Genomic DNA, 25,942 nt, shown 5'->3' with positions numbered 1-25,942 from the left:
AACCCATGTACTGCTTCTCCAGGGCCCATCCAGTGGTTGAAATCTTACCATTAAGAAATTGGGCTTTGGGGCTTCAAAATCTTTTGGTTATTATAGTTAGCATTTTCATCTAAATGCCTATGATGGAGTTTTCTTCGTGGGGGTGGTAGCCAGCTAGCTGAGAAAGGTACCCAAGTGCGTAGGTGTGGAAGGGTGAGGGTGCAGAAGGCAGGACTCCGGACAGCTGGGAGGGCAGGCAGTACAGGTCAGGAGGCGAGAGGACATCAGAGATTAACCTTATACATTTTGCAAGTCTTCCGTGGCCCAGGTCTGCCATCCTAGGGAATGTGGGCCTGCATCTCAAGTGTTCAGTGGCCTTTTACCCTGGCACTGAGCTGGGATTCAGGACACAGACCTTTTTGTTCCTACCTCTTATACCAAACCTCTCTTTAAGTCCACATGCACCTTCAGTTCTCCCCTCTAATACTGTGGTCCCTGTTATCTGTTTCAGAAACGTGAATTGACAATGAGCCAGGAAACAGATGACCTGAACACTCTGCTCTTTGAAGCAGATAAATTGCCACATTCCTAAACTCAGTGAATTCACTTAAGAAAAACAGTTATTGGGGGCTGATTGGAAAGCCTCCTTGGAGGCTTTGGGGGCATTTCAGTCCTGAGTCTTGACTGCAAACTGCCCCAGTCCAGGTTATTCTTTGTCTTTGGCTCTCTCTGGCTCCTAGTGTGAAACGCAGCAATTGCTACATGGTCTGGGGTGGGGACATCGTGGCTACATCCCAAAGAGCGAGTCGCAGCAACGTGGACCTGGAGATCGGCTGCCTCGTGGATCTGGCGATGGGCATGTTGTCCTTTTCTGCCAACGGGAGGGAACTTGGCACCTGCTACCAGGTAGGAGTGGCTTTGGGGACCATGACGGTGGCATCCCAGGCCTGGGTGCTCAGGGCGCTGCTCCTCAGTCTTCTGCGTGGTTGGCATCTTCACCACAACACATGGAGTTGATGTACCCACGTGGTCCAAAGCTATCTAAGAAAACAAACAAGAACAAAGTGACTTCATTTTGTGCAGAGAGGGAAAGATCTTATTTATTGGTTGATTAGAAATGCTGGTCATCTTTCTAGACGATAAGAAGGCTTTTCTGTGGTGGTGGGCTCTGAAAGGCTATTCATTAATTCCATCAGCATTTCCTGTGCAACTTTCACATTACCTATACTATATAAGATGCAAAGTCTAAAAGGTCAACAGAGGTACTCCTCACTTTAAGAAACTTCTGTGCTCAAAATATAGACCTATAAAAACTGATTACTTTGCCAGGGAGTATTCCCTTTGCAAAAAACGTTACTCTCATTCACTATGGCTTCTTTGCAGGGCCCTTTAAAAACTGCATTTACATAAATAATGTATCTCCCTCTTTCACTGACTATAAACTGACAGAACTCCATGGGGAAACTATCAATTATATACATGTAGGTTTACCTGTCATTAACCGCAAGAAAGCTAATCTGCTTTAAGTTGGATTTTTCACCTTTGTTGGCCAAGTAAGCTTGGGAAATGCCACAAATTATGTCTTCCTTGCAGTAGAATGTTAGTACAGGAAAACTTTAAGAAATGGTTCAGAAAGAAACCTAGCCAACCATTTCTCACTTAACCAAGAAAAGCTTTCTTTTTTTTTAATTTAACAATTAGTAATATTCTGTCAGCTCAGAGTTCTACAGAGCATACCATGAGAAAGGCTAAGTTAGGGAATTAGATTTCTGTATTAAACTTTCTTGACACTTCAAAGGTAGAATGGAAAGCTTCCTGTATGTATGGATAGAGTGTTATTCAAGTTCAGAGAAGGAGGAGTCTGCTTCCATGGAGAGTGGTCAAGAAAAATTTGTTACAGAGAAATCTTGATTATGAAACAGAATACTTCCAGGTAGAGAGAGAGGTATGTACTCGGTTGAAAGAAGGGCACAAAAGCATAATGGAGATAAAGGCATAAGTGATGTCTCTGTTTGAGGAATGATGGACAGACTAGAGTGGGTAATGGTTGGTGGTAACAAATTTGGAAAGGTAGGGAGGAATTAGGAAGCATTGAGGAACTCTGGAAGAGTTCTCAGGACAATGGCAAACAGTGTTGAGGGGAGCTCAGCCAACTGCAGTGGATAAAAAGCTCTGCTGTATTATGGCTCCTGTGTCAATGGCTAAAACCCCAGATTCCAGAATCAGCCCAAGTTACAGCCTCCAGGCTGAAAAGCCCCAGCCGTTTGTCTGGCTTGTGGTTGGAGAGCAGGGGTCTGTAGCCGCCCCAAATCTGAAATGTTAAGTGAGTAAAAACACAGGCAGAGCCCTTCCTGGGGGCCAGGGGCAGTCTGCCAGTGGGCGGTCTTCCCCAGCATCTCCTGCAGTGGGTAGCCCCCTGCACACTACACTGGGGGCTGTTCCTCCTCCTGGAAAGAACTGGAATCACCACCACTACCCAGCAGCTGGGACCCCACCAGCCACTCCCAGAAAGAGGCCTTTGCCAAACCGGGCTTTGAAGCAGAAAGTAATGTACTGTTCTTCCAGTACTTTCTCATGATTCCACCTTCCCCTCCCCTCTAAGTCCCCTGAGAGGAGGCTTATATACATTACTACCATCCTTCAGAATCCATTAGCTTTTTCCCATTAACTTTTGAAATGAGTTTGACTAAAGGGTCCTCCCTGAGCTGCTGAGAGTTCCAAGGCATCTAATCACATTTAAGGTCCCTAAATAAATAAATAAAACCCAACCCATGGCATTTGCAGCAGCTATGACTTGCCTGCTTCAGGAAAGAGCCTATGATGATAAGAAGATGTTAGAACAAAGAGCAGACACTCTGCCATTTGTGTCCTGTCTTTCACAGCAGTTCCTGGATGATGTGAAGCTGGTCAGTTGTCTGGTATCTGCACCCCGGGGTGGATGGTACAACTCCATGTGTGTAAATCCTCATGACTCTGCTCAGGGCTTCCAGCCAGCTCCCACCCTGAGGTGGGAATGGGGAGGAGGTCAGGGCTCTGAGCAGGGACCCTCCGGAAACTCCCACCCACCCAGCCCCCTTCTCATTCCCGACAAGACAGTTAACATGTCCAGCCATGTGTCTGGTCTCCCAGCCCTGGGATAATTATTATTCTGCAGTTGTAGCCATTTTCATTTTTCAATTATCTTGAGGAAAGCAGGGTAGTAATATTTATACACTGGCTTTCCATTCAGAAAGGACCAGCAACCAAAATAATAAGAGAAGGATTCTCTCCAAGGTTTCCAGACCTTCCCGTTAAATACTGTGACGCAATCTGAAACGCTTTTTCTGTCTCACTTAATGTAATCATGGGAGAAATGAGAAATAAAATGTATGTTCAAGAGATAGTCCTCAGTTACTGCCATCCCAGCCGCACAGCTCTGCGAGCAGAGGCCAGCTGTGAGATTCAGATTTACGAGAGGGGTTACCTTTCAATTCAGGCTGTTTCCTACGCCCTGACCTTCACACATGATTAGAGATAGAATGTCCATCATTGCAAAGACAGAGTAGATCAGCCAGCGATAAAAAGTACCTTAGACACAAAGGGAAGAAAGTCCATGGCACTTCGTGGCGGCCTCAGATCTGGACTCGCTGCTTACTCCATCAGGCTGCAGTACCCCTTCCAGAATATAAGCTCCTTGAGGGCGGGGGCTGCCTCCCCCTCCCGGGTTCACTCCCGTATCCCTGCACATGAAACTGTGGTACCTGGCACCCAGGGAGTGCTTGCTAAGTATTTGTTATCAAACCGACCAAGTTGGCTGGGAAGTCACTAGATTTTTAGTTGCTGCCTAACATTACCAACAGAATTAGTAGCTTCAAGCAGCATCCATTTATCATTTCATGGTTCCGTAGATTTGACTGGGTTCTCTGCCCAGGTGCACACGAGGCCAAAATCAAGGTGTCAGCTGGACTGAGCTGGCTCTGTCCTGAGGCTCTGGGCACCCTCCCTTGCAAGCTCCTTCACATTGTCAGCAGGATCCAGTTGCGGTTGTGGGCAGAGGTTCCGAGGTCCCCACTGCCTTGGTGGCTGACCCATCTCTGCTCCCAGAGGTACCCACATTCGCTCTCATATGGCCCTCTTCCATCCTTAAAGCCAACAGGGGCACACCTGGTTCTTCTCATGTTTTGAATTTCTGATTTTCCCTTCTGCCCCCAGCAAGAGAAAACACCTGTTTTTAAGAATTCGTGCGACTGAATTAGGCCCACAAGGATACTGTCTCTATCTTAAGGTCAGCTGGTTAGTACCCTTGCTAACAGAATCAGTTTTGCCCCATGACATCCAGGATCACAGGACTAACTGAGCAGTCAGGAGGGCCATCTAGGATATTCCACTTACCACACCATCAATTGCAGTCTCTTTTCTTATTAAGGACACCCATCAGGAGCTAACACTTGTGTGTTCTTGTTATTTTGGTGATTGAAGAAAAGTTTCCATTGTTCATTGTGGTGGGAATGTACGCTGATGGTAGAAATAAACCAATCCCAGAGCATCCATCCTGCATGCTTTCAAGGACCTCCTCTCTGCAGGGAAGTTTGAGGAGGACCCTGCCATTTGACTGGGTAGCTTATGACATTTGCAGCGATCATTCCCAAGGGACCTAAAAAAACGTGCAGCCTTCTTCAGCCTGTCACTCCCCATGATGGTATGATTTAGTTCAGCATCAGAAATCTCTGAGTGAGTGCATTTCTCTCTCTTCCACCTGGCTAATTCAGGCAAAGTTTTCTCACCCACCAGACCTCTGCTTGCTTCAAGTTGCAATGACCTGAGAGGCACACGTTGTTCTAGAATGTTACCTGTTAGAGTATTTGAGAAATCTGGGGCCAGCCTAAAGATGACTCTTGCCTTGTGACCAAAGTCACACAGCAGCAAATCAGAATTTCCCATTTGTGTCTATCACCCATAAACCCAGATCCTGGCACAAAGCAGGTATGTGCTAGGCACTAAATAACTGTTGAATGTCTGCAGTAAAGCTTATTTTAGACATAGCCTAGGCAGTTCTAGCAGCTCCGTCCCTACCTATTAGTTTTACTAGCATCATCCTTTTATAATCATCCAGAGATACCTGAAGCATCAGGTATAAAGCAACTGTATTATCTGAAACGTGAGCCCACTGCAGTATGCTTGAATGCCATATGCTGGGAACAAGCCTGGTGTTTAACCAGTCTGGCCACGTCATCATAAGCCAACAGCTATGAACCAGACAATCCTTTAAGTCATTTCCAGTCCTAAAAATGTGTTTATAAATATTATGTCTAAATGCATTGAGGAAGTTTATTATTTACAAGAAGCCTGTAACAAATATCCTGGAAGAAAGGAAAATCACTATATTCATTTTCTATTGCCTCATAACAAATTACCACAAACTCAGTGACTTAAAGGGCCTCCCAGGTGGCTCAGATGGTAAAGAATCTGCCTGCAATGCAGGAGACCCAGGTTCAGTCCCTGGGTCGGGAAGATCCCCCTGGAGAAAGGAATGGCAACCCTCTCCAATATTCTTGTCTGAAGAATTCCATGGACAGAGGAGCCTGGCGGGCTACAGTCTATAGGGTCGCAAAGAGTCAGACACACAACTGAGCAACTAACACTTTCACTTTACTTTCAGTGACTTAGAAGCATTCATTCATCATCCCATGGTGTCCATGGATCAGGAGTCAGGGCACAATTTATCTGGGTCCCAATTTATCTGGAGTCGGCATCTCCCAAGGCTGTGGTCAAGTTGTCAGCCAGGCTTCATTCTTTTTTATTTTTTAATCGTGCATTAGGAATGATGTTTCCTTGGCTCTTTTTTTAAAAAATTTAATTGGAGGCTAATTACTTTATAATATTGTGGTGGTTTTTGCCATACATTCACAAGAATCAGCCATGGGTGTACATGTGTTCCCCATCCAGACCCTCCCTCCCACTTCCCTCCCCATCCCATCCCTCAGGGTCATCCCAGTGCACCAGCCCTGAGCACCCAGTCTCATGCATCGAACCTGGACTGGCAATCTGTTTCACATATGATAATCTTTTCTGGAGCTTGGGGTCTTTTTCTAAGTCCATGTGGTTGTTGGCAGAAATTCAGTTGTTTGTGTTTGTAAAACTCGGGCTCCGTTTCTTGCTTGCTGAAGCCAGGAGCTTAACACTTTCAGCCCCATGAAACCCCGTGGAACTCCTTGCCACATGGCCCTCTCAAAACATGGCAATTTACGTCTCTGAGGCTATCTGGAGCAACTTCCTCTCCAGTCTGCTGAAATGGAATCTTCTGTATGATACAGTCAATCAAGGGAATGGCAGTCCTTTAGCTTTTGCCATATCCTGTTTGCTGGAAACAAGACATAGATTCTAGAAGAGGTGATTGTACAAGGGAGTAACTCACTGGGGGACACTTTTAGCGTATGTCCACAACACCCAGAAGCCCCTAATCTGATGGGTCAGGAGAGTTGTAAGCATGTCCTAATGTCTGAATTTGCGTAAAGGTAAAGGGCTTTAGTCAGTGGGATTAAAGTCGCATTCCTTCTTCTGTGGTCCTCCAAGTCTGATTGAAAGCTCCACATCGAAGTAAATAAGTGATAAATGAAGCCCCTGATGTCATAAACATATCAATTCACATGCCTCATCTAAGCAGCAGCTAAAAGGCAGTTGGTGAATCTCACACTATTTAATGTAAGAGGTAAAATCATAGAGTGAGGGAGGGGTGGAGAGAAGTCTAGAGGAACCAAGTGAGGAGGAGAGGTTCTGAGGGAGGAGCCAGGCTCTGGGGGCAGCTTCTTCATGGAAGCACCATGTGGTCCTTGCCTGCAAAGTTGATTCTCGACTGGGGACACTTCTCCCTTCAGGGACATCTGGCCATCTCTGGTGACATTTTGAGTTGTCATGACTATGGTGGGGTGGAGAGTACTACTGATATGTTAGTACACAGAGGCCAGGGATGCTGCTAACTACCGTGCAATGCACAGGACAGACTTCACACAGAGACTTACCCAGCCCAAACTATCAGTAGGACTGAGGCTGGGACATTCTGCTATAAGTCCCCCAGGCTTGCCTGACCAGTGCCGTGTACCTTCCGAAAGAATACTGAAGTCACTCACTGCCCTCACTCGTCACCTCCCGTGGGCAGGAGTAATGCATGACGGTGCTCCCCAAGGGCCAGGGAGCCCTTCTTCTTGTGAAGAGCGAGTGCCCTACGTTGTTCTGTGACCAGAGCACGCACTGCCTCTGGTGGCCAGATGGTAGCTCCCGCCTGAGACTGCCCTCCTGCGCGCTGGAGAAAGCTGCTGGCTTCAGTTACCTGACAGGGAAAATGAAAGGATGGGAGACCACTCAACCCTGAGTGGAGAGAGGAGTGTTGAAGTTAGGAACAGTGACAGTAGCTACCATCGGATCTCTGGGAATTTCTGAACAGTGCCCAGTGAGCAGCCAGCTAGCCGTCCTCTTTCCCCTCAAGTTAGAATGAGGCTGTTGATTGAAACACTCATGACTTAGCCACCTAGGATTTTATAATTTTGGGCAAACCTCTGGATTTGTTTTGGTTTCCAGGTGGAGCCCAATACCAAAGTGTTTCCAGCCGTCTTCCTGCAGCCCACAAGCACCTCTCTGTTTCAGTTTGAACTTGGGAAGCTGAAGGTATTTATCTGTCCCTTGTCTAGTGGTATATATAAGAAGATGCACAGGCCATTAAGGGGAGAAGCTCAGGCATGAGGAAACCAGGAAATCTGTGACCTCCTGCTTCTCAAATGCGCCCCCCACCCCCACCCCGCAAAACCTCTACACGTCCATGTGAAATTCATGCAGCGGAACATAGGTTCCCACTTTCCCCTTCTCCCACTTTTGGGTGCCAAAAGGATTAATGGATGGTTGTATAACCCATCATGTCAGGTCTTTATTAGCGATGGAAAAGCCCTCATTGGTCCCTGGATGCATTTGTCTCTCTTTAATGTACGGCTCACTTTAATGTACGGCTCACTGTTGCTTATCGTGGGCCGGGTGGCTTGTCCAGTCACTGAGCATCTCTGTGTTGCATGCGTCTGACACCTTTCTGCCTTGCCCCAGAATGCCATGCCCCTGTCGGCAGCCATATTTAAGAGCGAAGAGAAGAACCCCGTCCCGCAGTGCCCACCGCGGCTGGATGTCCAAACTATCCAGCCTGTGCTCTGGAGCCGCATGCCCAGCAGCTTCCTGAAGGTGGAGACGGAGAGGGTGAGCGAGCGCCATGGCTGGGTGGTGCAGTGCCTGGAGCCCCTACAGATGATGGCGCTCCACATCCCGGAAGAAAACAGGTAGTAGAGGGGCCCATGGAGGAAGGGGAGGAGCCAGGAGCTGGGGGGGCAGGGGTGGAGTCAGGGAGGCAGGACCCCTCAAGCCGGGCGGGAAGGGGGAGCATCCTCATTGGCCAGGGTCCAGGGTGGTTGCTGATTGCCCCGAAGCGTGAGTTTCTCTTTTCTTTCCCTCCCCCACTTTAATTATTCACTCAAAAACAGGAGCAGGATATTCACGATGATGTGCCATCCATGGGGTTCTCACTGTAGCTCCAAGTTCTGCGCTAAGGGAGATTTCCATGAGTTAAATTTTAAAAGGCATGGTCCAGAAATCTTTGATGGCTAACACTGGGAAGAATGAGGCAAGCCTAGATTGCTCGGAGAACCAAGAAGCAGGCTCCTGGCCCCCTCCTCACTAAGAGATGCTTCTGTTTTATGGCCTGGGTTCAGTTCCAGTGCTGCCACTTGCTGTCTGTGGCTCTTGAGTGATCTGCTGATAGACCCCAGGCTTCAGTCTCCTCATCAATACAGTGAGATCAATGGTCACTCAGTGGATTGCTGGGAGGGAAGAAAGGAAGTTGTATAGATAAAATTGAGTTCAGTTCAGTCACTCAGTCGTGTCGGACTCTGCGACCCCATGGACTGCAGCACACCAGGCCTCTCTATCCATCACCAACTCCCAGAGCTTACTCAAACTCATGTCCATTGAGTCCGTGATGCCATCCAACCATCTCATCCTCTGTTGTCCCCTTCTCCTCCCACCTTCAATCTTTCCCAGCATCAGGGTCTTTTCAAATGAGTTAGCTCTTCGCATCAGGTGGCCAAAGAATTGGAGTTTCAGCTTCAGCATCAGTCCTTCCAATGAATATTCAGGACTGATCTCCTTTAGGATGGACTGATTTGATCTCCTTGCAGTCCAAGAAACTCTCAAGAGTCTTCTCCAACACCACAGTTCAAAAGCTTCAATTCTTCAGGGTTCAACTTTCTTTATAGCCCAACTCTTATATCCATACATGACTACTGGAAAAACCATAGCTTTGACTAGATGGACAAAGGTTGTCAAAGTAATGCCTCTGCTTTTTAACATGCTGTCTAGGTTTGTCATAGCTTTTCCTCCAAGGAGCAAGCACCTTTTAATTTCATGACTGCAATCGCCATCTGCAGTGATTTTGGAACCCAAAACAATAAAGTCTGACACTGTTTCTACTGTTTGCCCATCTATTTGCCATGAAGTGATGGGACCGGATGCCATGATCTTAGTTTTCTGAATGTTGAGCTTTAAGCCAACTTTTTCACTTTCCTCTTTCACTTTCATCAAGAGGCTTTTTAGTTCCTCTTCACTTTCTGCCATAAGGGTGGTGATATCTGCATATCTGAGGTTATTGATATTTCTCCCGGCAATCTTGATTCCAGCCTGTGCTTCATCTAGCCCAGCATTTCTCATGATGTCCTCTGCATATAAGTTAAATAAGCAGGGTGATAATATACAGCCTTTCCCTATTTGGAACCAGTCTGTTGTTCCATGTCCAGCTCTGTTGCTTCCTGACATGCATATAGATTTCTCAAGAGGCAGGTCAGGTGGTCTGGTATTCTGGTATTCTTTCAGAATTTTCCACAGTTTGTTGTGATCCACACAGTCAAAGGCTTTGGCATAGTCAATAAAGCAGAAATAGATGTTTTTCTGGAACTCTGTAGCAACAGATGTTGGCAATTTGATCTCTGGTTCCTCTGCCTTTTCTAAAACCAGCTTGAACATCTGGAAGTTCACGGCTAACGTACTGTTGAAGCCTGGCTTAGAGAATTTTGAGCATTACTTTACTAGTGTGTGAGATGAGTGAGTTCAGTGTGCTGCTGCTGCTGCTGCTAAGTCACTTCAGTCGTGTCTGACTCTGTGCGACCCCATAAACAGCAGCCCACCAGGCTCCCCCGTCCCTGGGATTCTCCAGGCAAGAACACTGGAGTGGGTTGCCATTTCCTTCTCCAATGCAGGAAAGTGAAAAGTGAAAGTGAAGTCACTCAGTCGTGTCCGACTCCTAGCGACCCCATGGACCACAGCCTACAAGGCTCCTCCGTCCATGGGATTTTCCAGGCAAGAGTACTGGAGTGGGGTGCCATTGCCTTCTCTGTGAGTTCAGTTTATGGACATAGAATTAAGTAAGTTTTACTTTTGTGAATGTTGTTATTCCTTGATCACTTGGACAGAAAAAAAAAATGGAGGGCAGAGCTACATTGACATCCATGTAGCTCCCATTTAGGTATTCCACTGGGTCATGGATAGCAGCAGCAGCACACGCACGTGTAAGGAAGGAGCAGAAAGGAGGAGCCCTGCCAAGTAAGCTAATTGCAAAAGGTCCTCAGATTCTCAGTGAGAAACAAGACAAAATGGAAAAATCAAAGCAGAGATCAGAGCCCATGCCCTGGGCCTCCACACCAGTACACAGCTAAAGATCGCTACAGTCAGGATGGAGAAAGTGAATTGACAACACCAACTCACCTCAGGTTGGAAAGTGTTTCCTCTCTGGACAAGAGTGCAGGCATATGTTTATTTTCAAGAAAGGGAAAGCCCTATGGCTGATGGTAAATTAGAGTTTATGTAGATGAGGCAGATGGTAGATTGATGGAGCGCTTTAGCTACATCTTCTTCAAGGGCAGAGGATGTCCTTGAGCCTACAAATAAGAAGACAGAGTCACCTGGCATGGACCTGAAAGTTCTCCGTATTGAGGTTTGGACGTTTGCCTAATGATGAGGACTTGCATGTTTGGTAAGCTAGTGTCTTCTTTAAGTCTTTCAGACTTTTGGGACCCTTAGAGTAAGAAATAGTGGTTTATCAGGAGCTGGGATATGGACCGAAATTGCGAGAGGAATAATAGCCTGTAAGACTCTATCTGCTCTGCCTTCCTTGGGTTGCGTGAAATCCAGGGATTCCCAGAGTAAGTGCTCTGCTGAATCCTGGCACGCGGATTCGCGTGGAGGAAGTTCACATTCCCTCCGCCTGGAGCAGCTGATTGCCTGTCTCTTCCTCAGGTGTGTGGATATCCTGGAGCTCTGTGAGCAGGAGGACCTCATGCGGTTCCATTACCACACGCTGAGACTCTACAGCGCCCTGTGTGCCCTGGGAAACAGCCGGGTGGCCTACGCCCTGTGCAGCCACGTGGACCTGTCCCAGCTCTTCTATGCCATTGACAACAAGTACCTCCCTGGCCTCCTGCGCTCAGGCTTCTATGACCTGCTCATCAGCATCCACCTGGCCAGCGCTAAGGAGAGGAAGCTGATGATGAAGAATGAGTACATCATCCCCATCACCAGTGCCACCAGGAAAATCTGCCTGTACCCGGATGAGTCCAAGAGGCACGGGCTCCCTGGGGTGGGCCCAAGAACGTGCCTCAAGCCAGGGTTCAGGTTCTCCACCCCCTGCTTCATCACCACCAACGAGGAGCACCAGAAGCAGAGCCCCGAGATTCCCTTGGAGCTTCTCAAGACGAAGGCGCTGGGCATGCTGACGGAGGCAGTGCAGTGCAGCGGGACTCATATCCGGGACCCTGTCGGGGGTTCCGTGGAGTTCCAGTTTGTGCCTGTGCTGAAGCTCATCGGAACCCTGCTGGTCATGGGGGTGTTTGATGACGATGACGTTCGGCAGATCCTCCTCCTCATCGATCCCTCTGTGTTTGGGGAGCACAGTGGGGAGACGGAGGAGGGAGCAGAGAAGGAGGGGGTGACGCAGGTGGAGGAGAAGGCTGTGGAGGCTGGGGAAAAGGCCAGCAGGGAAGCTCCCATCAAAGGCTTGTTGCAAACCCGATTACCGGAGTCCGTCAAGCTGCAGGTAACCCGGGGCACCCAGCATCCTGCCCTTGGAAAGAACTAGGGAGGGAGACAGGGCAGCCTGGTGATGAGGTGTGCACGGTGGACATGGGCCTGAACGTGGAGTGGGCAGAGATGCTGAGGGAGGGCACCCCCTGGTCCTGCTTTTTTCTAAGCTGGAAGGTACTCTCTGAAAGTGAAAGTGTTAGCTGCTCAGTCGTGTCCAACTCTTTGCGACCCTATGGACTGTAGCCCACCAGGCTCCTTTCTCCATGGGATTTCCCAGGCAAGAATAGTGGAGTGGGTTCCCATTCCCTTCTCCAGGGGTTCTTTCTGACCCAGGGATCAAACCCATGTCTTCTGCATTGCAGGCAGATTCTTTAATGTCTGAGCTACCAAGTCTCCCTAAACCAAAATGAGAATACCAGCCCTCATCAATAAGGCACATGTTTTAGAATTGTTTTTCTGGTACCAGTGATAGATTTTCCCTGATCTTATCTCCGACTCCTTGGGACTAAAGGGTTTATTGGTGAGATCATCTAGAGACAGGGAGGAGCCTTTGGCTGTGGAATTGACCGAAGGAGCTGGCTTATAGGATGACTGCCCTCATCACCTACTCTCATGCATTGCCATACCCTGATCACCAGGCTGATGTGGGCCTGTTATACTGGCATTCAAAGAAAAAGCCATCTGAGCTAAGAGTTCTGCTCACTTAGAGTTTCCCCCTTGGCATCACCTGAGGAACCTCAGTATTTCTTAAAACATAGTCTTACTAGACATGAGCCAACGTCAGTGATGTACTGAGGATGATGGTGATTTTGTCTTTTCAGCACTGAGAAAAGAGAAATGAAAAGAAATAGAGGAGAAATTGACATAGTCCTGTAAATCAATTGTACTTCAATAACATTTTTAAAAAGTAAAAAAAAAAGAAAAAGAAAAATGGAGGAGAGGAGTTTCTCTTAGTGGAGTGAGCCTGGTCCAGGCATTCCTGGATTTTAATTCCTGCTCCTCGGCCACTTACTAGCTAAATAAATTTGCCAAGTTAGTAGCCCATCAGTCTTAGCTTTATGATTTGTAAAATGTGGATGGTGATATAATAAAACAATATTAAAATGTTTTTATAAAATATAATTTTAAATATATTTAGCATAAAATATTAAAAAGTAATCTGCAGTTAAGTTCTCTAATCCAGTGTGATGGTGGTTATTTCATCAAAGCATTAAATATAGAGCAGAACCATAACAAATTTCACATATGTACCTTAAATATTTTATTAAACCATATAAATGTGCTATTCAGATGGAGGGCCAAGACCTTTTCTTTAATGTGAGTTCCTGACTGGCACATAGAATCCTCTCCTCCATGGATATTACCTGTCATGCACCGTCTATGATTGCCAGTCTGGGGTCTTTAAGGTACAGTGAGGTCTGGAGGTAATCGAAAGCAAGCTGAGTGCAAAATACTTCTGGATTTTTATGATTTTCCTAATTTTTTATACTTGTCTAACACTTAATTTTAGCATTTTTTTTAAACTTGCCTTTCTCAGATGTTCCCTAGTCACTCAACTTAGTTTTCCTATTTTATTGACCCACATGACTTTAAATGGTAGTTACAGTCACAAGGAGAACGGGTGTAAGAGATGAGTCCCAGTTTACCTGGTGGGAGCAGAGGCTGTCCTGGGTGATGGCACCCCACCCCAGGGGCCTTGTCTGTGCCCAGATACACTGAGGGTGCTCCTTAGTCCTATGTGTGGTGTTAAGTGGAGATGGGTGAATAGAACTTCTGCTTTAGTAAAACTCAGGAAAATACACATAAAGTATGGCAAGCGCCTGGCACAGTGTCTGGCAGATAGCTGGTGCTCAGTAAGCTACCGCTGTTGTTTTTCTTATTAGTATAAATTCTAGTATCATAAGATTAGCTATAACAATCCCGATAAATTGATCAAACAGTGCTGATAAGCAAAAGCAATGAAAGATTCAGAGAGAAACCAAAGACTCACTTTCCCATCATCCAGAGCCAGAAGACGTCAGGAAAGAGACTCAGTCCTCAGATGTACTGTTTGGAGGTGGTCTCTGTACTGAGCTGAGAGCTGTGGGAGAGCACTCTCCTACATGCTGTTCTCTGTCTCCACAGGCAGACGTGCTCTATGTCTAATGAGCTCCTTTTCCTATTGTGGTTGTGGTCTCAGCAGTGAAGAACTAGGCTCCAGGTTCAAACACTAATCCAGAGTCGTCTGGTAATAGCCAACTTGGATTCCAGTAATAGCTCTGTGGTTCCTGTGTAACACTGGGCAAGTTGCTTAAATAGTCTAAGCCTCAGTGTTACCATCTGTAGATTGGGAATGATAACTGAATCCCCAGTGGACATGAAATGTTGTTCTGTTCTCACGTGTGTACACTTTTACAGATGTGTGAGCTGCTCAGCTACCTCTGTGACTGTGAGCTGCAGCACCGGGTGGAGGCCATTGTGGCCTTCGGCGACATCTATGTCTCTAAGCTCCAGGAAAATCAGAAGTTCCGCTACAACGAGCTCATGCAGGCCCTGAACATGTCTGCGGCCCTGACCGCCCGGAAGACCAGGGAGTTCCGCTCGCCCCCACAGGAACAGGTGAGAACCTTCCGGTCTGTTCCTAGGGAAGAACTGCACCCTCTGAAGCAGGGTACACACAGCCTTTATGTGAAAGGGGGTGGGCAGCCATGAGATCTAAGGGAGATGGAAAGACCTCAGCCAGCACCAGCAGACAGGCTAGTCCTGGGCTGAGGAGCTGATAAGCATCTCCAGCCGTCTTGGGTGGGAAGATAACCTTCTGAAACCACATGGGGAGGGGGCCAGGCTTTCTCCCATCCTGCCATCCCACATGCCAGGGTGTCTGTCAGTAAGGCAAAGGCCAGATCACATTATATCACTAGACCAGCATCCTGTTTCACCCTTTAGAAGAATTTTTGTCCAGTCCATCCAAAAGCCACTCCTCTTCATCAGAGAGCAGCAGAATATGGTCAGCATTTCCTGACTCGTGAGGGCGGGCGCACAGTCTTTTTCATCCGAGGGCCCAAACCTCTCACCCAGTTACCGAGACCCCCCTGGAATTCCCCCCCAACTCCAGTTCCAGGAAGCCTGGAGAGCAGATGTTGGATGAGGGAGTCCCTTCTGTGATGTTCTGTCTCCATTCTCTGTGGTCCCCGCCTCAGCCTCACTCAGATGGAAAGGCTGCTTGGAAAAGAATGAAAATCCTGAGAAATGTGCAGATAACAGAGGGACATCTTGTAAAATAATAGTTTCCAGTCGTCCCTGCTGCTCAGCTGCTCACATGTATCCTGTAGGCCGTTCCCTCCTGTAGGCAAGGCTCCCTCAGCGTTCAAGAGAGAAGATAGATCTTTCAGGGAAGAAATTCATTTTCTGTCTCTGAAACCAAATCTTTGGATCTTATACATATTTGATAAGCAGCCTATCCATAAATTGTTGTCAGTATAATTACCACCACTTTATATTAACGACTCCACCACAACTTGGTCCAATTACTTTCCTAAAACCTGTTTTATAGGCTACAGATATTTATACTGGCTTAAAAAGGAACCGCCTCTCTGGGCTTTTTAAGATTCCTTTGAATGATACTGGCCTTGATAAAGAGCAGATGGAGCTTCACAACTCTTTGCTAGAGGCAAAATGAGAGGCCCTGTGGATGGATGGGAGCAGATACTTTGTGCTGTGCTAAGGAAAACGGAGTGAGTGTGTAGTGAGCGAAGTGCAGTGAATTATTCTTGAAGGCTTTACAAATGTTGTCAGGCTGCTTTTAGACTGGCAACAGGTGTGAACATTCCGTGTTCCGGCTGGGCAGATGCTGACTCACATTTGTGAAAAATGGGATGGCAGATGATGTGGTGATTAAAACACCGGTGTTGGCTTCAGAGCCTGGCTGCCATTCCGGCTCTGCCATCACTCATGGTATAGTCTTGCGCATATTACTTCTCTCTGTCTCAATGTCTTCAGGCTGCAAAATGCAGATAATGTTTGTGAAAATCCCATGAGATAATTCACTTAGATCGCTTGGCAGGAAACCAGCCACGTAGTAAACATTCTATAAGTAGGAAGAGCTGTCATCAGTTTTAGTGTCAGAGGTATTTGCATTTGCCTCATGCCGTGTTAGCTCAGTTGGTAAAGAATCTGCCTGCAGTGCTATAGACCCAGGTTCAATCCCTGGGTGGGGAAGATCCCCTGGAGAAGGAAATGACAACCCACTCCAGTATTCTTGCCTGGAAAATCCCATGGATAGAGGAGCCTGGCGGGCTACAGTCCATGGGGTTGCAAAGAATCAGACACGACTTAGTGACTAAACCATGTTCTATGACCTTCTGTCAGTGAGCCAGTGACTAGAGTTTACATATGTTTTCTGGCATCTCCTCAGCTCAACCAGGACTGCATTGTCCATCTGACATTACCTTTATCAACACAGCTCATGATCCTGGCTCCTGGAAGAACCGTTTCACTCTGGCTGCATTCTGCCTCCTTACCTTCTCTTCTGCCATCATCAGGGCCCACCATCACTTCCTCCTCTAACCTTGTAGGCAGTCCCCTGAACAATCATTTCAGACCCCTCTCAGAAGTCTGTCTCTCAAGAACTTCTTTCCTTATGTGTTATACCAGTGATTCTTGAACAGACATCAGAAGCCCTGAAAGACTTAATAAAACACAGATTGCTGGTCCCACCTCTAGAGTTTGTAATTCAGTAGGTCTTGGGTAAGTCCTGAGAATTTGCATGTTTAGCAAGTTTTCAGGTGATGCTGAGGTGTCCAGAAATGAAATAAAAGAAGGGACACTCTTACCAAACTCAGTGGTCTCCTTTGCCACCCCTCCCAGAGTATTCATTTCTAGAATAATCTACCATAGAACTTTCTAAATGATTAAGAATTTAATAAAGGATTTGGAGGATTTCAATCAATTTTAGGTCATAGGAATGCAAGATCACTTGGAAAATAGGATGTATAGGAATTAGAATTTTAAAATAGTGATATGATTACCTCACTCTTCTGTAACTTTTGAGAATAAAACAGAGATTTTCAGCCCTATATCCATTCACTGTTTAAAAAGATGAAATAGAAACATACTTGGGGTGTAACTAAGTACAAAGGTAGGTAAAGCTAGGATTAGTCCAGTGATTGTTGGCAAATTATCCAAGCATAGTCAGCAAGCCTTTCACTTTGAAAAGGACTTCATTAGAGGGTATGACCTGCAAAAGAAAATTCAGCTCACTCCCATTTTTAGTTATGCCCTGAGGGCTCCCACTTGCTTCCTAAGTGTTCCACTAAAAGGAGAATCTTTCAGTAAATAAATTAACTTTCTGATTCTTGGAACCAGATCCTGAGATCTTATTTTAATGAACAGCTCATTGATATATGTTGCTGATACAGTTACCATAATTCAACCAATTTTACCATCATGAAAGAACTACAAAAATGATGTTTCTAACCTGTTTTATGCATATTATACAAACAGTACCTCTACTTTCAAAAAATTATTTGCAGTAGAAGCTTTGAATAAGGATCTTCCTAACAATATTAAATAAGGTTCATAGTTTAATAAAAGATATTATAAATGTTTTCACCTAGAAATCCCAAACAAAGGGAGAAAATACCCCTTTGCCTGGTGTTTGGGTTACCCTATATGATATAGTAAAATGGATAAGATTACCTCTGGTTATTTTTGTTTACTTATTTATGGGTGCAGTGGTTCTTTGTTGCTGTGCATGGGCTTTCTCTCTAGTTGTGGTGAGCTGGGGCTACTCTCTAGTTGGGGTTCACACACTTCTCATTACAATCGCTTCTCTTGTGTGGAACACAGACTCTTAGCACAAGGGCATCAGTAGATGCAGGTTCAGTAGTTGCATCTCACGGGCTTAGATGTTCCACAGAGTGTGGAATCTTCCCAACCAGGAATTGAACCTGTGTCCTCTTTGTTGGTAGGTGGATTCTTAACCTCTGGACCACCAGGGAAGTCCTACGTCTAGTTATTACTGCAGTGCCTCCAGATACTTAGTAACCAGAGTCATGGGTCTGTGGAAGAATTTAGACATCTAGGAATATGAGTGTTAGTTTATTTTTACCAAATTTTCATTAATTTCTAATAGCACTTCTTTCAATTATTGATGTAGACAGCAAAGCAAATACTTGACTTTGTCACCCACAGAGGTTGTATATTTTTTCATATTGGTATCACAGTGGTTCTAATACTTGGTAATATCATTTACATTCATCACTGGTTCAAGATCACAGTGGGTATGAGGGCTGCCCCTAGATCTTTTTGTCTAATGAATTAATAAATAAGTATAAATGTTACTATATCACAAATATGTTTTTTTATGATCTTGATAATTAGATTTCATTATAACTGTTTCTCTTTGTAATCCCTTACATTTTATTTTAGGTATTTAAAATATTAATTTGAGAAAAATATCCATGGGTTTCACCAGACTGTCCAAATTGTATGTGCAAGCTTGGTAACTAAATTGTGTCTGATTCTTTGCAACCCCCACAGACTATAGTTTGCCAGGCTTCTCTGTCCATGAAATTTTCCAGGCAAGAATACTGGAGTAGGTTGCCATTTTCTATCCCAAGGGATCTTCCCAACACAGGAATCGAACCTGCATCTCTTGCATCTCTTGAATTGGCAGGCAGATTCTCTTCCAATGAATCACTGGGGAAGTCAGGGTAGTCCATGGCACAGAAACAGCGAAGCACCTCTGACATAAATTTGTACAGGAAAGGATGATAAGCTGGCTGCAAAACATAAAACTGACATGTCAAAAAAATTCTACAAACACAATTAAAAGCTCACTAAAAACTGGGAAATGTATTTGGAATTGCGACCCCATGGACTGTAGCCTGCCTACAGTAGGCTCCTCCATCCATGGGATTTTCCAGGCAAGAGTACTGTAGTGGATTGCCATTTCCTTCTCCAGGAATATATATTACCAAGAGATAATGATCTATAGAGATGTGCAAAGCACTTGCCAATTAATTTTTAAAAGATAATCACACAACAGAAAAGTGGAGGAAGAACATGGACGGGAAATTTATAAATGATGAGATGAAAACAGTCCTTCTGTGTGAAAAAAACAGTTCAACCTCACCAATTAAATGCAAATTAAAGCAACAGGGATGTGACACTTTTTACTCATTAGATAGGAAGATATTTGAAAATATGTTAACTCTCATTACTGTAATGGAGTTGGCAAGTAATACACACTCTTGTATAAATTTGGTAATATTGCAAACTGTTGTGAGTTTTCTGGAGAGCAATCTGGCAATTCATATCAAAAGCCATTAAAATGTACAAACCTTTTGATCCAGGCATTTCGCCTCTATGAGTTTATCCTAAGAAAATAAACAGAAATGTGAACAAAAATTAAGTAAAAGGAAATTCAAACCAACTTTATTTACAGGGATGAAAAAAATGAAAGCAACTGAGATATTTCAGAGCAGATCATTAATTTTACATACATTTTATATAAATTGCTGTTCATCCTTGTGATGAAATGCAGTGCACCTGTAAGAGATCAGGTTAAGAACATTTTTATTTTTTTTATTTTTTTTTCAGCTAAATGATTTTTTTTTTCCATTTATTTTTACTAGTTGGAGGCTAATTACTTTACAATATTGTAGTGGTTTTTGTCATACATTGACATGAATCAGCCATGTATTTACATGTATTCCCCATCAAATGCTTGAGATAAATTAAGTTGAAAAATTGAGTTTCAAAAAAGTCAAGTTAGATTCTAATCTCAATCTGCCTACATAGAGATATTAACTAAAATATTAACAGCAGCTATCTCAGTGGGGGAGATCTCAGTAAATTTTCTTCTTTGGCTAATCAAATTCTGTATTACCTTTATAGTCAGAAAAAAGTAAAAGCTACTTTTATTTTTTTAGCAACTCACAGTTTATGGCTTTATTTCATTAGTGTATTATTTACATCTTTGTATTCTCATGACCCATCTCTCTAAAGATCATTTAAGATCATCATAAGATCATTATGCATGCCTTGAATGCATAACTTTCTTCTCAGAATCATACATTCCTTCTTTTTTTTTTTTTTCATTTATATTAGTTGGAGGCTAGTTACTTTACAATATTGTAGTGGTTTTTGCCATACATTGATATGAATCAGTCATGGATTTACATGTGTTCCCCATCCTGAACCCCCCTCCCACTTCCCTCCCCATCCCATCCCTCTGGATCATCCCAGTGCACCAGCCCTGAGCACTTGTCTCATGCATCCAACCTGGACTGGCGATCTGTTTCACACTTGAGAATATACATGTTTCAATGCTGTTCTCTCAGATCATCCCACCCTCATCTTCTCCCATAGAGTCCAAAAGTCTGTTCCATATATCTGTGTCTCTTTTTCTGTCTTGCATATAGGGTTATCGTTACCGTCTTTCTAAATTCCATATGTATGCATTAGTATACTGTATTGGTATTTTTCTTTCTGGCTTACTTCACTCTGTATAATGGGCTCTGGTTTCATCCACCTCATTAGAACTGATTCAAATGAATTCTTTTTAATGGCTGAGTAATATTCCATTGTGTATATGTACCACAGCTTTCTTATCCATTCATCTGCTGATGGGCATCTAGGTTGCTTCCATGTCCTGGCTATTATAAACAGTGCTGTGATGAACATTGGGGTACACGTGTCTCTTTTAGATCTGGTTTCCTCCGTGTGTATACCCAGGAGTGGGATTGTTGGGTCATATGGCAGTTCTATTTCCAGTTTTTTAAGGAATCTCCACACTCTTCTCCATAGCGGCTGTACTAGTTTGCATTCCCACCAACAGTGTAAGAGGGTTCCCTTTTCTCCACACCCTCTCCAGCATTTATTGCTTGTAGACTTTTGGATAGCAGCCATCCTGACTGGCGTGTAATGGTACCTCATTGTAGTTTTGATTTGCAGTTCTCTCATGATGAGTGATGTTGAGCATCTTTTCATATGTTTGTTAGCCATCTGTATGTCTTCTTTGGAGAAATGTCTGTTTAGATCTTTGGCCCATTTTTTGATTGGGTCATTTATTTTTCTGGATTTGAGCTGCAGGAGTTGCTTGTATATTTTTGAGATTAATCCTTTGTCTGTTGTTTCTTTTTCTATTATTTTCTCCCAATCTGAGGGCTGTCTTTTCACCTTGCTTATAGTTTCCTTTGTTGTGCAAAAGCTTTTAAGTTTCATTAGGTCCCATTTGTTTAGTTTTGCTTTTATTTCCAATATTCTGGGAGGTGGGTCATAGAGGATCTTGCTGTGATTTATGTCGGAGAGTGTTTTGCCTATGTTCTCCTCTAGGAGTTTTATAGTTTCTGGTCTTACATTTAGATCTTTAATCCATTTTGAGTTTATTTTTGTGTATGGTGTTAGAAAGTGTTCTAGTTTCATTCTTTTACAAGTGGTTGACCAGTTTTCCCAGCACCACTTGTTAAAGAGGTTGTCTTTTTTCCATTGTATATCCTTGCCTCCTTTGTCAAAGATAAGGTGTCCATAGGTATGTGGATTTATCTCTGGGCTTTCTATTTTGTTCCATTGATCTATATTTCTGTCTTTGTGCCAGTACCGTACTGTCTTGATGACTGTGGCTTTGTAGTAGAGTCTGAAGTCAGGCAGGTTGATTCCTCCAGTTCCATTCTTCTTTCTCAAGATTACTTTGGCTATTCGAGGTTTTTTGTATTTCCATACAAATTGTGAAATTATTTGTTCTAGTTCTGTGAAAAATACCTTTGGTAGCTTGATAGGGATTGCATTGAATCTATAGATTGCTTTGGGTAGTATAGTCATTTACACAATATTGATTCTTCCAATCCATGAACGCGGTATATTTCTCCATCTATTTGTATCCTCGTTGATTTCTTTCATCAGTGTTTTATAGTTTTCTATATATAAGTCTTTTGTTTCTTTAGGTAGATATACTCCTAAGTATTTTATTCTTTTTGTTGCAATGGTGAATGGTATTGTTTCCTTAATTTCTCTTTCTGTTTTCTCATTGTTAGTGTATAGGAATGCAAGGGATTTCTGTGTGTTAATTTTATATCCTGCAACTTTACTATATTCATTGATTAGCTCTAGTAATTTTCTGGTAGAGTCTTTAGGGTTTTCTATGTAGAGGATCACGTCATCTGCAAACAGTAAGAGTTTTACTTCTTCTTTTCCTATCTGGATTCCTTTTATTTCTTTTTCTGATCTGATTGCTGTGGCCCAAACTTCCAAAACTATGTTGAATAATCATAGTAAGAGTGGGCACCCTTGCCTTGTTCCTGACTTTAGGGGAAATACTTTCAATTTTTCACCATTGAGGATAATGTTTGCTGTGGGTTTGTCATATATAGCATTTATTATGTTGAGGTATGTTCCTTCTATTCCTGCTTTCTGGACAGCTTTTATCATAAATGGGTGTTGAATTTTGTCAAAGGCTTTCTCTGCATCTATTGAGATAATCATATGGTTTTTATCTTTCAATTTGTTAATGTGGTGTATTACAGTTATTGATTGGCATTCTTAAAGGCAGGGATTAGAGCCATAGTTACCATAATGGTTATTCCAAAGAAGGGGGGCAGAGACAGTATTTTGGTGATGTAAAGCAATATTGCTAGAATATTTCCTTTTCCTTTTTTTGCTTTTGTAGTGGTGTTTCCCCCCCAGTTGTTGAGGTTTGGTTAACACAGAATATTGTATAGCTTAAGGTGTACAACCATAATCACTTGATATCTGTCTATGTTGTAGAAGGATCATCACAGTAATTTTAATCAACACCTATCACCTCACATAGTTATGAATTATTTTTCTTATGATGAAAACTTTTAATATCTATTCTCACAGAGGGAGAGGGAGAGAGCAGGACAAACTGAGAAAGTCGCACTACTACCTGTAAACTAGATAAGGATGAGATGGTCAGATGGCATCACCAACTCAATGGGCATGAGTGTGAGCAAACTCCAAGAGATAGTAAAAGACAGGGAAGCCTGGCATGCTGCAGTCCATGGGGTCACAGTCAGACACGACCTAGCAACTGAACAGCAAGGAATCAGAGTGAGACAAAAACTTTGTGCTGAGTATATTTTGTACTTATTTTTTAACTATGTGTATATTGCCTAATTAAATTAATAAGAACTAATAGGAAAAATAAAATAGATAGCTAGTGGGAAGCTGCTGTGTAACACATGGAGCTCAGCTCAGTGCCCTGTGGTGACCTAGAGGTGTGGGGTGGCGGTGGGGGTGAGGAGGGAGGAAGGCTCAAGAGAGGGGGGACATATGTGTACTTATGGCTGATTCTTCTTGTTATGCAGCAGAAACCAGCACAACATTGTAAAGTAATTATACTCCAATTAAAAATTTAGAAAAGATCTACTGTCTTAGCAGTTTTCATGCACAGTGTTGTTACATTACAGCTGCAGACTTACTCATCTCATAACCGGAAGTTTGTGCACTTTAAAAAAATTTTTATTTTTAATTTTTTTAATGAAGTATGGTTGATTTACAGTGTTTCAGAACTTTGAACATTTACAGTGTTTAACAGCAAAGTGATTCAGTTATAAAAAGCTATTTTTAAATGTTGGCTGTCTTTACACACACACCAAAAAAAAAAAATCGAGTTAAATAAAGTTTGCAAAGAATGTTAGGTATCTAAGGTTGGATCTGAGTTCTTTAGACAAGACATTAAGAACCAACTAGCCATTCTTTTTCATCCCTCCAAGATCAACATGCTTCTTAACTTTCAATTGGGGGAGAACTGCCCATGCCCAGAAGAGATCCGGGAAGAGCTGTATGACTTCCACGAGGACCTTCTCCTTCACTGCGGTGAGCTTCCAGATAAAAGCTTTATCCAAGACAAGGCCGTTCACGGTTCCTTGGTTAGCAGTTCATGGGGGGTTGTAAAGTTAGTTTCTATTAAAATTATAATGTTAAGTGTCCAAGAAATGATTCTTTCCAGACTATTTGGATCAGAAAAGATATAGGACATCATCCTGGAATAATACATGACTGAAACTCCTGTCTACAAGAAATGTTGCTGAGATCAAAGAGAGGGGACTGGGTCTCTGAAGAAAGAAAGAAAAGAACAGATCTTTATATAAACCTCTCCCAATTTATCTCAAGTTAGATAGCTGGGACAGTCTTCCCAGTTGAACCAAGATTCTGATCACCTTTGCTTTTTAGCTTCTGCAATGATACGAGTATGACCATGTCTGCCCTTCAGGATTCTAAACCAGCCATTTCTACTTTGATATGTATCTGCTGGTTTTAAGTGGCCATCAGCAATTGTGCTGCTTGGACATGAGTAGATTGAGAGCTATGTGGATAAGAGATGACTTTTTCATTTGAAGTAACAGGTTGTTAACTGTTTCTTTCTAGATACTCTGGAGCCCATTTGGGGTATGGGTTAGAAAAAATTAAGTCTTGAGACTGAAATTACTTTATGTTTTTGTATACAAGAAATTATCATTTAAAAAGCTTGCCAGAAGACATGATGTAGATAAATATTTATAGGAGGCTGCCAATAGTATATTTAGAAAGTTCCAATGGATGGAAAGCAGTGTTTCTAGTTCTTTCAGTTATCTGGTGGCTTTGTGTACTGTTTGAGGTTGTCCCTCTTTCTGTGGCTTGCTCAGGGGTTCCCCTGGAAGAAGAGGAAGTGGAGGAAGAAGATACCTCTTGGACTGGAAAATTCTGTGCGTTGGTGCAGAGAATCAAAGGCCCTCCCAAGCCAGAGAAGGAGCAACCAACGGAGGAAGAGGAGAGGTGCCCTAGTAAGTTCCCATGCCTTTCGATCATGGTGCTCCCAACCCAGAAATCTTCTAAGGTGTAATGAAAGTGAAAGTGTTAGTCACTCAGTCATGTCCACCCTTTTGCGACCCCATGGACTGTAGCCTGCCATGGGATTCTCCAGGCAAGAATACTGGAGTGGCTTGCCATTCCCTTCTTCAGGGGTCTTCCTGACCCAGGGATCAAACTGGGGTCTCCTGAATTGCAGGGAGATTCTTTACTGTCTGAGCCACCAGGGAAGCCCCTAATTAAGGTAATGAACTTCCTAAACATATATTGTGGGGTAGAGAAGGGCTGCTTAGCTTCCAGGAAGCATCTGGGCATTCTGTTATAATTGGTGCTCTTAATGCTCTATATTTGGGGCTCTGCTTTCCTTCTGTCTTAAGGAGCTTACTTTCAGAGTCTTCTGAAAGGAATAGATTGCTTGGTGGGTCTGCTTTTGTCTGTCTACTTTTAAATGCCTGATACTTGTACACAGATTTCTGTTTTTCTTTCTTTTATGTTTTCATAGTCTTCCTCTTGTAACCCTCATTGTTCTTGTCATTTTTTTTTTTTGTGGTTCCTTTGCATTCAAAATCGCCCCATACAGTCTGAGCTACCAGGGAAGCCCCTTAGCAATCAAAGGGAATAGGTTGTGAGGTTTGGAGCAGGGGAGTTTGTATTCATTTGGGGGCTATGATTTTCTTAATACAACACCCTAGAGGACTTGGACCTTCTATCTTTCAACTTTTCTGAACCTTGTTCAAATCATTTCTCTAATTCTTATAGTACAGATAATTCCTATCATTGAAACCATTTCCATGTTGAAACAAGATAATTGTTTATAGTGCAAGACAGTTTACTATCCATAAACTATTTATACTTCAAGAGGAAGATTGTCTCCATATTATACTCAGTCTGCTCCATACTATGAAATTATGCAAATATTTCACTTGTCTAAAGAAGAGGGAATTTCCCAGGTTTAATGTAATTGCCTTTTATCTTACTCCCTGTTCCTATCCATCTTAGAACATGCTTTCAAATTATAGACTAGAGCAATAGACTGTCAAGATATGATCAGTTTTTCTGAAAACACTACTTTGGGGTTCATACATCTTAT

General features: G+C 43.6%; 1 protein-coding gene across 8 annotated transcripts in view; it reads left to right on the top strand.

The window, feature by feature from the left end:
- The window catches only part of RYR3 (ryanodine receptor 3), a 547,151-nt gene that overhangs the window by 358,313 nt on the left and 162,896 nt on the right, over window positions 1-25,942 (top strand). For all 8 annotated transcript variants that reach the window (XM_043471377.1, XM_043471383.1, XM_043471384.1 and 5 more), the window contains exons 32-38: window positions 720-885; window positions 7,534-7,620; window positions 8,047-8,273; window positions 11,278-12,073; window positions 14,458-14,658; window positions 23,778-23,880; window positions 24,690-24,827. In XM_043471377.1, the coding sequence (XP_043327312.1) occupies window positions 720-885; window positions 7,534-7,620; window positions 8,047-8,273; window positions 11,278-12,073; window positions 14,458-14,658; window positions 23,778-23,880; window positions 24,690-24,827 (1,718 nt within the window). The remainder of the gene's footprint in view (window positions 1-719; window positions 886-7,533; window positions 7,621-8,046; window positions 8,274-11,277; window positions 12,074-14,457; window positions 14,659-23,777; window positions 23,881-24,689; window positions 24,828-25,942) is intronic.

The sequence above is a fragment of the Cervus canadensis genome, chromosome 6, assembly GCF_019320065.1.
Source record: "Cervus canadensis isolate Bull #8, Minnesota chromosome 6, ASM1932006v1, whole genome shotgun sequence".
NCBI lineage: Eukaryota > Metazoa > Chordata > Mammalia > Artiodactyla > Cervidae > Cervus > Cervus canadensis.
Note: the sequence above shows the minus strand (reverse complement) of the source record. Positions and strands in the feature narration are given on the sequence as shown.